The following is a 15,578-nucleotide window of genomic DNA, read 5'->3' as shown; positions in this document are numbered from 1 at the left end:
GTTATTATTAAAAGTGATAACATAGAGTTTATCTAATAGAGGTTATTCAATCTGTTAAGAATAATAAAACCCATAGTAATTTTTTTGGATCCTTTATTATGTATTGTTTACAATTAGCTTTGAATCTTAGATTAATAGTTTACTCTTATGTGAAAAGGAGTGGTGATAGTGACTCATGAATTGGTCTAAATAGTTCTTACTAATTTTAATGAAGTGTGAATGGATGATGCTCTAGTCCATATTTGTAACTTTGCTCTTTTGAAAGTTTCGAGTCCTATTTATAAATGAACGCTATATTGTTAAGAATTTCGCTAGGGAGCCAATGGAATATTTATACAATGTATACAATAAGCTATGAGTTTAAAAATAAACATCACCTATACTATCCAGAATAACCATCCAGATACTAGGGATAATAAACATCTCATGTCATGAAACCACTCATCCCAAAAGTGAGCTTAAGTTGATTTTGGGTTTACAAAGAATCGAACTCTTAACCTTTCGGATCTAGAGCTCTGATACCATGTTATGAAATCACTCATCCCAAAAACTTAAACTGATAGGAAAAGATAACACTAATAGTTATATCTTTAATACTGAATCGGACATCCCTAAACCTCCATTGTACACATTGTACAGATATTTTATTGGATTCCTATACTTCCTCTTTGTTAATTTGTTATCCCTTCACACTTAAAAAAAAAATCAACCTTGGATTTAGTGTTTTGTTGAGGGAAAAAAATGTTTCATACACTATATTTATGAATACATTTTATTTTTTATATTAAAAATAATTAATTAAAAAATAAGATAAGATAAATAATTTATTTTTATACTATAAAATAAAAATGTTAAAAAAATATACATAAAAAATTATGTAAATATTATTTAAAAAAACAAACACACACGCACAAAATGCAGTTGAGAGAAGAAAAAAGTAGAAGAAAATTTATACTAAAAATAGATATAATTAAATTAAAGAAGGAATTGGAATATGCTTTATAAATAAAAGGCATATTATTAATCAATTACTGCAGAATACTTATAACACTTCTTTTGATTGTTATTATTACCAAATGCGGTTTAGTTACAGAATTTTTACTTACTCAATTGCCCATAATTTTTATGGAAATCCTATCTTTTAGCTGAAATGGTCAAATATAGAAGCCTAAATAAGTTTATTAACCCATATTTTTTGGTGCAGAGTGAACCAAACTTAGTAAACTAGACTATATTCCTGCTTTATCAGGAATGTTACTTAAATCCATATAAAATGAAACTGATAGGAGAAATTATATTCTTTCTTTCCTTCCTTCCTTCCTCCGTCTTGGCTGATACGGTTCCATAAATATTGTGATTTACGACCAGGCATCCATGGCAAGTAGTTCTTCCTTTAATCCTTATCATTTTTTCCTTTTGTCTTTCTATTTTGTCTTATAGTAAGTTGTTTTGTCAATGATGAAGGTTTCAGTTCCAAATCAGAGAATTATCACTTTTCTGTTTTGTTGAATTTGTTTGTTGGACAAGACAAATAAGACAAGTTTTAATGTAATTAATATAATTATAGTATAGATGTTAAAGTCATACATCATTATAAATAACGTTTGCTCATTTTTGTAACAAAAGAACATATATAATCCAAAAAGAACATATAGTATAGATGTAATTAATATAATTTTAGCGTTTTCTGTTTGGAAGGCACGTCGAGTGCTTCCCTGCGCTTAACCGCGTCAACTAGTCAGCACTTCAAAAATAATAGCAGGTGCCATCGTGACAAAATAGTGGTACATAAATAAATTTTGAAAAAAAAAAATACAATTTAGTAGTAAATTTTGGAAAAAAGTGACATATTGATTAAAAAAAAGCCCCATTAAATCTGACTTGGTTGATTTAATTTGTATTCTTTTTATTCTGATCACATAATTTGGTTTCTAATACAATATCCAATGGAAAACTATAGAACTTGTTAAGATATCATCATATTGTAAATGGCTAGTTTTAATGCACTGCAACGCATTCACTTAAAGAAATGAATATGAGTTTTAATATTCTATCTTTATAAGTTATTAATTTAATAATTTATTAGGATTTAAAACCGCTTGTGAAAAGAGATAAGTGATAAGTGATTAATTATTGAAACTCATATATGCAGATTCATATGCGTGGATGCCTGTACGTACATGTATAGATTACCTAGCTAGCTTGTGGATGTAAAATAAGGAGATCCGGAAAAAGACATTGGTAGTTGCTGATGGTGTTATAAATATTTTTCGCTCAGAATAAACTACCAGGTTTGCATTTTGAGATTCAATTATTTATTAGAAAATATTAGGAGGCTAAGCATTTTTTTTAAATTAAAGGAAAAGTTAATTAGTATACACTCATCAAATATAAAACAAATATAAAAAAATAATCATTTAACATTTTTTTAATAGTATTTTTGGATAGTAGTTTTGGGTTTCCTTTATATTCCATATATCGTTTGTGGAGATTTAAGATAATTAGAAACAAATACATGGAAGTAGTGACACATGAATGCTGGTGAAATATGGAAAAGAAATTCAAATTATTGTCACACTAACCATTCCTTTAAGAGTATAAGTGTAAATTTGAACACAATCTCGAGAGAGAACTTCATTAAACTTTCTCTTATTTACACTTTACAAGCACAGTGGTAGATTGGTAGCGTATAAGTTACCACTTACCATAACAATTTCACCCCATTAGCCATCCGCGTCTGGGGTTTTATTTATTTTTATTTTCTCTCTTTTTTTAGTATTTCCTAATCTGAAAAGTGGCGGTTTAATTCGTTGTGAATCTAAATTCTATTTAAAAATTTGTCACTAATGGATTGTATACACAAAGTTAAATTTAAATCTTCCAACCCTTGTTTAAATAAAAATGAAGTGTTTATTTGACTAACCTAATTTTTTTTTATTCTTTAAGAGAGTGTCTTTTTTTTTTGTCAGTAAGAGGGTGTTTTAGATAAGGTTTTTTTGGAAGGATTAAAAGTCGGCCTCTGAAGGAAAAGTTTGGCCCAATACCTTGAGAAGATTGAATAAGTCTTCTTAAATGGTTAGTTCACTAGTTTGTTTAACTAAGTGTCGAATTTTGAATCCCAAATGCATGTAACAATTCACTGGTCAACAACAAACCTCTTAAATAGAGCTCAATACCATAGCAGATTAGTTTATCGAATTAGAGAATACCGTGAAAAACAAAAAAAAATAGCTAAACTTTTTTAAGAAAATTTTAACTCAAATATTTTTTTTATTTTAAGACAAAAAAGATTAAAGGACGTGTCAAAAAAAATTGGATGAAAAATATAGATTAAAATATATTAAATTAATCAACCAACTTAATACACACAAAAAAATCAACCAACTCATATGTCATTAATGATTTTTCGAAATCAAACTAATTTATGAACTAAACAAATTTATAATTTTTTAGATAAATTAAGCCAAAATCTACAAAATTTCTTAGTCCAAATCAATGAACACTTATAACGCGTAAAAAAAAAATTAATATACATTTATTAAATATATTTTTAAGGTAGTATTTATTTAGTGGGTATGTCCATCAAATTTTAAAACATGATGACACACTTACACACATGTTTTATGTTTGATTTTTAAAAATACAAAATAAAAAAAATATATTAATACACAATAACTCATAAATACACAAAATTTATGTACCTCCTAATTAGTGAGACATTAAAACGCATATATTGAGACATGAATTTTTTCACTTATACCTTTTATTAAGTTTCATAATTCCAACTCCTATCTTTCTATTCTAAGTTTCTAACACTTCTTTTTTTCTCTATCATTTTCTTTGTTTCTCCCTTCCATTCCCCCTTTGTCTCTCTTCTACCTGTTATCACTATTGTCCCTCTTCTTTCTATTTCTTCTATCTATTACATCTCAGCTTTTTTATTTCTTGAATCTTCTTCACCTTTATCTTTACTTTCCTCTTTCTCTGAACATGCTTTTCTTCTCACACTCACTGTTGTAACGAATTTTTTTTTTTAACTTTTTTGGAGACATGCATATCTAGATATGTGATAAAAATAATAGAAATGTGATGAGTGACAATAATACATCTATAATGACAAGAAGATTTTTTTTTAAAAACAAAAGCAATTTTCATTCTTGAGTTGCTGTTTTTTTTTTTTAAATTTTTTTTATTTTATTCTCTTCTTCTGGTGGTATTAGAATTTTTTGGATTTGATTGTTATTTTGGTGAAGAATGATAGTAAAAAAAAAAAAAGTTATGTTACAGTGATGTAGTAGTGTAAACTAAAGATAGTGAGAAGAAAAAAGATAAAAATGACTTTTAACTATTTGTCATGTCTTGTGAATTGTTATCAAACAAGACACACAAACACCGATTTTTTTGTGTCTATGTATCACTATATCTTACATTGCGTTTGGATGGTATCTATGTATGAGAGACATATACACAACAACACTTGTGCACTGTTTATTTAAAAAGAGTAAAAAATACGGTTACACATAACTACCCACAAAAAATATATATTTTGTGTTTGGCTAAAATGAAGAGACATGGATATTTGACTTGAGACATAAATCAAAATTCCAAAATTATCCAACTCACATTAACATTTTTTTTCTTCTCTTCTCTCCCTCTTCTAACTTCCATTGTTATTGCATCTCAACTCCTCCTTTCCAGATCTATTTCATCCTCATCCTCCACCATTCTAGATCCATCAAGTAGTTACGCTTTCAAAACACTTTGTGTTTATCCTCTCCAAGATCGATGTCTCTCTCTCTCTGGATCTCTCTTTCTCATTCTCTCCTCTTTGGCATCACCATCTCTCTGCCGAACGTCACAGTAACCGCAAACATAAAGAAGGTCGTCCAACACTGTGGTTTGCCTCCGCATCATCCTTCACCATCACCGTCATTTTTTTCCATCATTTGTTTCTCCTCCGATACATCAACAAACTCTCACCTTCCTTAATTTTAGATCTGTTTTTGCCATTCTTTTATTTTTTTTGTTTTTTAATTTGAATTGTTTAAGCGATATTTAAATTAGAGTTGTTAATTTTATTTATTTGAAATAAGATTGAAAGATTAGTAGTGATGATAGTAGTGGTAAAAATTGGTGATAATAGTGGTAATGATAGTGTTGGTGTTGAGGTTATTTTGATTTGGAAGTAAATTTGATTTTTAAATTAGGTAGACGTGTCTTGTATAATATGACTATTATCACAAAAAATATAAAAATTTTGTGTATATCTATATTCATATATTTTTGTGTTTTTGTGTCTATGTCTCTAATTTTTTAAAGATAATAACCAAACATAGTGTTAGTGTTTATATTTATCTTTTATTGAGACATCAAATAAACAGAGCCTAAATCAGAAATATATCTTTGTTAAAAACATAAAATTAAAGGTCATTAAGTCAAGAGCTATGAGATTCTTTTGGAGTCACAAATAGTCGTTGAGTTATACTTACTGACACAAAACGAAAAAATAATTAAAATTATTGTGATTTTAAATAAATTTAATTGCATATACAATTTTTTTATAAATTATTATATATATTTTTATACTTACTATTCTCTTTTTTAATTAACATTCTTTTTTATTTAATGAAACTATTAGTATAATTAATTAATATTATTTAATTTTATAAAATAATTATTAATTATTCGTGCCAAAAATAAATTTTAAAACATAAAAGATATATCATTAGTTTTACAAAAATGATATGTTACACAAAAATTTAACTATCAAATTTACCATCATGTATTTATTGTTTAATTAATTTTTAATAAAAATTTTATATTTTAATATGTTTTTTGTATCAATAATTAATTTTTAATATTGTTGTTAATTTTTAAGATATATATATATAGAAGCATTTCAGTATCATGATTTCAGGTGTTACAATATTTTTAGCCATTAACATCAATTATATAAGCTAAAACTAATTTTATAATTAAAATTAATAATTAAAAATATTAAAATACTTGCGATTATAATATATTTAGGCTTTGTTTGGATATAGAAAATAAAATAGAAAGAAAGAAAATAAGAGGAAAGAAAATGAGAGGAGAGAAAATAGAAGAAAAAGTAGAGTTATTTGTGTGTTGTTTGAATGAAGAGTTTATAGATAAAAAGAAAATAATTTTTTTTTTTGTTTGGATGGAAAAAAAGTAAGAAAAAAGAAAATTATAATGGTATAAAAATACATTAATATCTTTATAATAAAATAAAATATAAATATTTTTATTTATTTATGTTTTATTACATTTTATAAATATTATAATTTTATATATTTGATTTAAATTATTTATCTAATACATATATAATGTTTAAATACGAATCTCTATTATAACAATATATTAAAACTGTTAAAACTAAATTTATATTGATAATTATTAATAATAATAGAATTATGGGTAATATTATAAATACACAAAAGATAACATTTTTTTCTTTATTTTCTTGTTTGTAATGGAAAAAAAATTATTTTGGTGAGATTCACACCCAATTTTTTTTTTATTTTCTTTAGCATCCAAATAAAGAAAAATAAAAATTTTCACTCATTTTTTTTATTTTTTTTTCTTTTATTTTTCTCTAAACCAGACATAGTGTTAAAATGCTTCCTCCGTATATAGTAGTCAAACAAACTGTCAAAGAATACGAAAAGGTTGGCGGCTGTTTAACGACTTGATCTAGTCCTGTCCCAACATCTATCCCATATACTTTCAATATCGAACATGTCCCACGTACTAGAGCAGACGACGCATCCTTTGTCTTAGCTATCACAAACGACGAGTTTCTAACTACGAAATCGCCCACGTATATTCATTGTTCTAAGGTTTAAATATGTCCCACAAACAACATTCGATAAAGCAATTCATGCAGCACCCTGTTAGGCAAATGATGATTAAAAGATGACAAAGCATAATTTTATTATGATTTTAAGGCACGATCATATCACCATTTTCAAAGAGATATTTTGTAATGAGTAAAAATGAAATTTATTTCCAATTAAAATAATTTTATTAATTAATTTATTATAAATAAGAGAGTAAGAATGTAATTAATCACGTATAAATTTAGTGAGTAATATTCTTTTTCCTTTTTGAAAATTTTCTCTCTAAAAAATGATCTCTTCCTCTTAATTCTTCTCTAATTTTTGTATTTAATTTCTTTTTTTTTTTACATATTTATCTCCATATTTAGTTGCTAAGAATTTATGATAATACTCTTTTAAAATATAACAAAATTAATGAATTACTTAAATAGAAATTATAAAAAAAATTATCTTATACTTAAAACTCGAAAAATAATAAAATTTGTGAAATATGAAACAATTTGTAGAGAATGAATGAGACACTTTTTATTAAATCACTCTTCCATCTTAGCCCATGACAACAATAAAGACGTCTCACGGCCCACAAATTCAACCCAACAGAATACACAAATTAAATTATAATTTAGTCTTTATCTTATCTTATAGTTATCTTTATCTTTATCTATATCTTATCTTTATCTACTTTTATCTTTCATAGGCCAATACTCTCTATATATACTTAGTTTTACCTTCATAGTTTACAATTCATTCAATCAACAATCAATAAAATTTCTTCATCTTTTTCTTTCACAATTCTTTTATTTTCCTATTCTTTCACAATTTTATTATGGTATCAGAGCTCCTTTTGAGCTCTGCTGACATCCATGGATCAAGAAGAAAGGGCACACCAGCAATTTCATCCGGAGTCTCTTTTGGACCTTTTGTCAGCCCAACACTTTTCTTTCATGGCACTTCCTTTCAATGAAGAAGCTCGTCCTTCAAAACAACTTGAACTTCTGCCAAGTCCAACTACTCATTATCTTTGTTCTTTCAATACCTTTTCTACTGTTAACAATTCTTCAAATCGAGATTCATTCTTGAATACTTGGATCATTGATTCTGGTGCCACAGATCACATTGCATCAAATTTGTCTTGGTTTATTTCTTACACACAAATTTCTCCTATTATTGTTCATTTACCAAATGGTTCTCGAACTACTGTTTCTTATAAAGGCATCGTTCAATTTTCACCATCATTGGTTCTTCATGATGTTCTTTATTTACCTCATTTCAACTTTAATATTATCTCTGTTTCAAAAATTACTTCAGCACTCATATGTGAACTCACTTTTTCATCTTCTTCTTGCACTTTACAGAGCAACAATTTGGGGACAATTGATTTGGCCAGAATGAGAGATGGATTATATGTCTTTGAACCCAATTTCGGTAAAAATTCATCCACTACACACTCCATAAATTCCATCCAATCTCCACCCATTACACCTTCCAATATATGGCATTTTCGTTTAGGACACCTTTCTAGGCAAAGACTTAATCATTTACATAAACAATTTCCTTTTATCTCTATGCATCATGACGAGGCTTGTGACATTTGTCATCTTTCTAAACAAAAGAAACTTTCATTTTCTCAAAGTTTTAGCAAAGCCAATGCAAGTTTTGATTTATTACATTTTGATATTTGGGGTCCGTTTCGACAAAATTCTATTCATAATCATAAATATTTTTTTACTATTGTTGATGATTTTAGCCGCTTTACATGGGTTACTTTATTAAAATCAAAAGGAGAAATACAGAATCAAATAAAAAATTTTATTACTTTAATTGAAACACAATTCAACTCCAAAGTCAAAACTATTCGTTCCGATAATGGACCAGAATTTATTTTACCTGATTTTTATGCTTCAAAGGGCATTATTCATCAACATAGTTGTGTTGAAACTCCTCAACAAAATGGAAGGGTAGAACGCAAGCATCAACATATTTTGAATATAGCTCGTGCTCTTATGTTTCAATCTAATTTACCATCATCTTTTTGGTCTTATGCTGTTAGACATGTTGTTTATTTACTTAATAGAGTTCCATCATCCGCAATTAATTTTAAAACACCATTTGAGATTTTATTCAATCTTCCACCAAATTATCATGACATTAAAGTTTTTGGATGCTTATGTTTTGTTTCTACCCAAATGGTAAATAGATCAAAATTTGATCCAAGAGCCAAAAAGGCTGTATTTATTGGCTTTCAATCTGGTTTTAAAGGGTATATTGTTTATGTTTTAGAAGATAAAAGAATTGAGATTTCTAGAAACGTAATTTTTTATGAAAAGATCTTGTCCTTAGTCACAAAAAATGTCCAATTTCAGACACTTAACCCAACATTGCCAAACACACCTTCTCAAAAACAAGATTCAGTTAGTCTTCCAGTTGAACCCTCACCTATACCCATTGACCCAACTCTACCTAGTTCTTTATTTTCTCCAACAACCTCTCCTTCTTCCTCACTATCGTTTCCTAACCAAGTTGAACCCATGACCACCGAATCCCTTTCAACACTAGACACCAGCCCACCATCACCTTCTCATCCCCCGTCACCTTCTTCACCACCTGAGCAACCCCATCCTCGTTATTCCGACCGGCCTCACCGACCTCCAGCATATCTCTCTAATTACTTGTGTAATTCCTCTCTCATTTCTACAAATCAATCTCCCTCAAAGTGCAAGTATCCTTTATCTTCAGTCATGTCTTTTTCTTCTCTTTCATCTTCACATAAAAAGTTTCTTTTATCTCTACATTCTGACGTTGAGCCAAAGTCTTTTAAGGATGCCAATCAACACTCTAATTGGCGTAGTGCTATGAAAGATGAGTTGGATGCTCTTGAGCTGAACAAAACTTGGCGTCTTGTTGATTGCCCTGTAGGGGTTAAGCCGGTTGGCTGTAAATGGGTCTATCGCATCAAACGCAAGCCTGATGGTTCAGTTGATCGATATAAAGCACGCCTTGTGGCTAAAGGGTTCACTCAAACTGAAGGTGTTGATTTCTTGGAAACTTTCTCCCCTGTTGTCAAGCCTGCCACTATCAGATTAGTTTTGGCATTGGCCTCTATGAAGCATTGGCCTATACATCAGTTGGATGTCAATAATGCTTTCTTACATGGGGATCTTTCTGAGGATGTTTATATGACTCTGCCACCCGGATTTATATCTCCTCAACCGAATCAATGCTGTAAGCTACTAAAGTCACTGTATGGTTTACGACAATCTAGTCGTATGTGGTATGACAAACTTTCTCATCTTTTGCTATCTCATGGATATCAGTAGACCTCATCTGATTATAGTTTATTTGTCAAATTCATTGGTGATCAAATTTCTATCCTTTTAGTCTATGTTGACGACATTGTTCTCACTGGTAATTCTGTTTCTGAACTTGCTGCCATTAAGTCTATTTTACAGCAACACTTCCGAATTAAAGACTTGTGCCCATTAAAATATTTTTTGGGTATTGAAGTTGCTCAATCAGAGAAGGGAATTTGCTTATCTCAGAGAAAATATTGTCTTGATCTTTTGGAGAATTCTGGTTTATTAGGTGCTAAACCTGCCTCTGTTCCAATGGATAGTACCACAAGACTATATCAAGACACAAGTCCCTTGCTATCCGACCCTTTTGTATATCGTCGTTTGGTTGGCCGTCTTATCTATCTCACCACTACTCGACCGGACATCATGTATGCCACTCAACAATTAAGTCAATATATGGCATCTCCTACTGAATCTCATCTTCAAACTGCCAAACATGTGTTACGATATCTGAAAACTAGTCCCGACAAAGGACTTTTCTTTCCAAGGGAATCAGAAATTCAGTTTCTCGGCTTCAGTGACTCTGATTGGGCCGGATGTCCTGACACTCGGCGATCTTTAACAGGTTATTGTTTCTTCTTAGGCAGTTCTTTAGTCTCTTGGAAGACCAAGAAACAAACCACAGTTGCCCGCTCTTCCACGGAAGCAGAATATCGTGCACTTGCCAACACAACTTGTGAACTTCAATGGATACTAAATGTGTTACAATTTTTACGCATCTCTCCTATCCGCCCACCAGTTTTATATTGTGATAATCAGAGTGCTCTTCATATTGCTGCTAACCCGATTTTTCATGAACGGACCAAACATTTAGAGGTTGATTGTCACTTGGTTTGACAAAAAGCTCAAGTTGGAGTGATGAAACTTCTCCCAATTTCCTCTTCTGGGCAACTAGCTGACATCTTCACCAAGCCTTTGTCTCCTCAACCCTTCCATCTTAATTTGAATAAGCTTAGTGTTCTTGACATCTTTCATCCTCCAGCTTGCGGGGGCGTATTAAACCACTCTTCCATTTTAGCCCATGACAACAATAAAGACGTCTCACGGCCCACAAATTCAGCCCAACAGAATACACAAATTAAATTATAATTTAGTCTTTATCTTATCTTATAGTTATCTTTATCTTTATCTATATCTTATCTTTATCTACTTTTATCTTTCATAGGCCAATACTCTATATATACTTAGTTTTACCTTCATAATTTACAATTCATTCAATCAACAATCAATAAAATTTCTTCATCTTTTTCTTTCACAATTCTTTTATTTTTCTATTCTTTCACAATTTTATTACTTTTCTCATGATTTTGGGCACATATTTATAGAAGCAACCACGAATATGATTGACTAATAAGCACAAAACATCATATCCCAAAATACTATGTTTCAACCATTCTATCTGTTTACAACTGTTGTCTCTTATAATATTTGATGGTGGAAATTTATATGTAGTTATTTTTATGTGAAATTGTTAACTAAAATCTATTAGATAATAATTTAGTTAAATTTATCTGCAGTGTAATTAGGTATTTTTTTTAAAAATTGTCCATCATTTAGTTTTTAAAAGAGAAAAAAATAAAAAAATAAGTAATTTTCTATAAAAAAAACAAATAACTTTTTATAAGAATGTATATTTAAATTAATTAAATAATATTATTTAAATAAAAAAATTGACTAAAGGCTAAAAATTTAAAAGATTAGTAGCATTTTTAATCTGTCACATCATGTAACGACGTTTAGCTATCAATTTCATAGGTTTTACGGTATTTGAATTAACATGACACTTTTTAAGTTTCAAATGATTGCATTAGTCACAAACGGTGTTGTTAGTTTGAGTGTTAACATTTATTAACTCTTTTGTTTCTTTTATTTTCTTGTCTTAATAACTGACCATCTAGCCTTGTACAGGTTTCCGGAACAAGCAAGTAGAGTCCTTTTTATTTTAATAAAGGGAGGTGTACAAATTCAAAACACCCAAGGGCGCAAGAAAGAGGAGAGTGCCTTTTATTTCTGTCTTACTCTTCCAGTGCCCACATAATATATATTTTTTACTGTATAGATATCTTCACTCACAGATAATCAATTTTCTCTGTACCAATACATACATACACCTTCAATTTATTCTCAATTCTAAACACATACCCAAGGCAACAATAGAATAATAATCAAAATGATGAAGAGTTCGAATAATCAAAATCCAACGAACTCTGCTCCAAAACTCTTCGGTGTTCCTCTGCAGCAAGGTCGTTTTCTTTCTTATGTCTTCTTCTTGTGCTGTGGTGTAACAATTGGAATCTTCAGCAGCTACTACTATCTTAAAAACGGCATACCAAGCCTTCAGTTCCTTCGATCCTCGCTCACTCAATCCCCGCCTCAGGCGCCGCCGGACGTATCCTTGATCCCTCCGCCGTCAGTAATATCGGAATATTGGAGCAATGAGAACGTGAGTGTCACTGAATTGAAACATGGACCCCTGCGGCCACGTCATCAGGCGCCAATGCATCATATGAATGATAAAGAATTGCTTCGGGTAGCTGCAAAGGCTGTGAGGAATGGGACGTATCTGAAACAACATCATGTTCCTAAGGTGGCTTTCTTGTTCTTGGTAAGGGGTCCTGTGCTTTTGGCTCCTTTGTGGCAGAAGTTCTTCGAAGGGAATGAAGGCAAGTACTCTATTTACGTGCATTCTAATCCATCCTATGATTCATCAGTTCCGGAGAGTCCGGTTTTTCGAGGACGGAGAATTCCTAGTAAGGTCAGTCTTTGTTGCTTTACTGTAATTATTATTATTATCCACTATTCATTTACATTTGCTTCAACATGCAAGAATCTAAATTATTTGGGCCAGCAATTTTTATTCATACTAGCACTCTGCTGGTACATTTGACACTTTCTTTTGACATCAGCAAATTTGTTGGTTAACTATTGACTGAAAATAGTAAATTGTGCTAGTCATGTAACATTGCTGAATCTTAATATTATGTAATCAAGTATAAAAAAACTGTAAATTTCAATGTATAAAAATGTTGACATATATATATAAAAAAAAGGAATGAGTAATTCTCTTCCTGAGGTGAAAGGAGAGAAGATAAATCAGAACAAAGAAGCTGGAAACAGGTATAAGATAAGTTAGTTTCTTCAACTAAATAATGATTTTTCATATGATTGACAAATTAAATAAAACAAAATAAAAGCTCGATGACAGAAAAATAGGAACTGATATGCACTTGAATTGCCAAAGCCATTTACATAACGAGAATTCAAAAACTAAATGTTGTTCATCTGGTTCAACAAAATACAGAAGGTGGAATGGGGCGGCGTCAACATGATCGAAGCAGAGCGTCGTCTTCTGGCCAACGCGCTGCTCGATCTGTCGAACGAGCGATTCGCTCTCATCTCAGAATCCTGCATACCCCTTTTCAACTTCTCCTTCACCTATTCCTATTTGATTAACTCTGCACAGAACTATGTCATGGCTTATGACGAGGACAGCGCCGTCGGAAGGGGACGGTATAGGAGCAGCATGTCCCCAACCATCACTCTAAAACAATGGAGGAAAGGTATTGTAGATGATTACTTATTTAATCAGCTAGTTAAACTGATGAGTTAGCAGTGGTTAGTTATAATCACAACTAGGGGCTAGTTAGTCACTACTTAGAGTCTATATGGTGATGCTACTGAGAAAAAAGACCGTCTAGAACTTATTTTATTTAGTATTTATTAATTCTCATCATAATTAAATAAAATAAATTTTAGTTATTTTTAATTAATTATTTTTTATTATTAAATATTTCCTTAGTTACCATAATTAGAGTAATTAAACAACTTTAACAATATTAGGAGAGTTTAATTTTGATCGTAATAGTGGAATAAAATATTTTATATAATTATTTAATTATATTTAATTTTTTAATAATTATTTACGTAATTAAAATAAAAAATATTTATTTTTATTAATATAACCTTATATAACTGAATATATATATATATATATATATATATATATATATATATATATATATATAATTTTTTACACCAATGAATTATTAAAGTTAAATTCATATTAAAAATATATTGCTAATATTAAAGTAAATATTTTAGTATTCTTTTTTATATTTATTTTTTAAATTAAAAAATATTATTTTAATTTTAATAATATTTTAAGTGTTGCTAAAGTTAAATAGTTACCGTGACCACCATGTCCATAGGACTACAATTGTTTCTAGCATCATAGGTGTATACTTTTACCGTTAGCTTCAAATGCAAGCAATAATTCATTTCATCATTTATGTTCTCTGTTTCAATAAAAAGGTTCTCAGTGGTTCGAAATGGGTAGAGAGCTCGCTCATCAAGTAGTAACAGACAAAAAATACTTCCCAATTTTCCAAAAGCACTGCAGGGGATCATGCTACTCGGATGAACACTACTTGCCAACATATGTTAGCATCGAGCATTGGAAGAAGAACTCGAATCGGAGCTTGACCTGGGTTGATTGGTCGAAAGGCGGGCCGCACCCGGCGAAGTTCGTGAGACCGGAGGTGACCATTGACTTCCTCAACAGCCTGAGGGACATGCAATGCCCATATAACGGAAACAGCACAAATGCTTGTTATCTTTTTGCCAGGAAGTTTTTGCCTAGTGCATTGATAAGGCTACTTAAGGTTACTCACATAGTTTTTCGGTTTTAATTACAGCAATATACAATACCACAATAGGTGTATGTGCAACAAGGAAATGTCACGCTGGAGATGCAATCATTTATTTTCTTTGTTATTCATCTCCTAAGTGTGTTCATATTCCTCGTATAGAGATTATCATACCCATTATTCCCAATCATTAGTCCATTTACAAATTATCTTTAAATGGGTTTATGTATTAGGTTTATTTACTTCTTCTGTTTTAGATTAGTTGTCATTTTTATCCTTTTTGTTACATTAAAAAATCAAGTATACACATGTTTATCTTTTATATACTGATTTTTTAATGTATGAATAAAAGTGAAAGTGATAATTAATTTAGAATTGTGGAAGTGTATTTTTGTAACAGTTGATTCACACTCAACCATCAATGTAGAACAGGTGATTTGATAAGTGGTTGTTTTGTTTTGGGGGGCTTCATGATAATTGGAAGTTCCAGTTTTTAAAAAAGCTCAATCAAGTTATTCACCAAAAAGAGTAAAGAAACAGAGAAAAAGGCAGGATTAAGCTTGTCTTTTAATTTTTGAAACCCATGTCATATTACTCTACACGTTACGGTCATTACCATTGAACATTTAGGCTCCGTTGGTTCATGTTTCACAAAGGCTGAGATACTGACACAAGGACATAAATACTGAGACAAGCACACATACACAAAAACACAATTA

The 15,578-nt window shown here is 30.2% G+C and overlaps 1 protein-coding gene across 2 annotated transcripts; it reads left to right on the top strand.

Moving 5' to 3' along the window:
• The first annotated feature begins 1,291 nt into the window (after nt 1-1,291).
• Nucleotides 1,292-15,320, top strand: LOC110272266 (glycosyltransferase BC10-like). Of its 2 annotated transcripts, XM_088488329.1 has the most exons (6): nt 1,292-1,377; nt 2,153-2,291; nt 8,216-8,285; nt 12,122-12,968; nt 13,515-13,773; nt 14,525-15,320. In XM_088488329.1, exons 4-6 carry the CDS (start codon nt 12,384-12,386, stop codon nt 14,899-14,901), a joined length of 1,221 nt encoding a protein of 406 aa, XP_088344455.1. In that variant the 5' UTR covers nt 1,292-1,377; nt 2,153-2,291; nt 8,216-8,285; nt 12,122-12,383; the 3' UTR covers nt 14,902-15,320. The 2 variants fall into 2 exon arrangements, with proteins under 2 accessions (XP_088344455.1, XP_088344457.1); XM_088488331.1 differs by lacking the exon at nt 8,216-8,285.
• Nucleotides 15,321-15,578: the final 258 nt, after the last annotated feature.

The sequence above is a fragment of the Arachis ipaensis genome, chromosome B5 (assembly GCF_059453495.1).
Source record: "Arachis ipaensis isolate K30076 ecotype BB chromosome B5, ASM5945349v1, whole genome shotgun sequence".
NCBI classification, from domain to species: Eukaryota; Viridiplantae; Streptophyta; class Magnoliopsida; order Fabales; family Fabaceae; genus Arachis; species Arachis ipaensis.
The sequence above is the reverse complement of the archived record's forward strand: the minus strand, read 5'-3'. Positions and strand labels throughout refer to the sequence as shown.

Bases quoted from the DNA above. Each gene is read 5' to 3' on its own strand.
- LOC110272266 (XM_088488331.1), top strand. From the start codon at position 12,384: ATGATGAAGAGTTCGAATAATCAAAATCCAACGAACTCTGCTCCAAAA. The intron at 12,969-13,514 runs GTCAGTCTTTGT...AACAAAATACAG, and splicing joins GACGGAGAATTCCTAGTAAG to AAGGTGGAATGGGGCGGCGT. The intron at 13,774-14,524 runs GTATTGTAGATG...TTCAATAAAAAG, and splicing joins TCTAAAACAATGGAGGAAAG to GTTCTCAGTGGTTCGAAATG.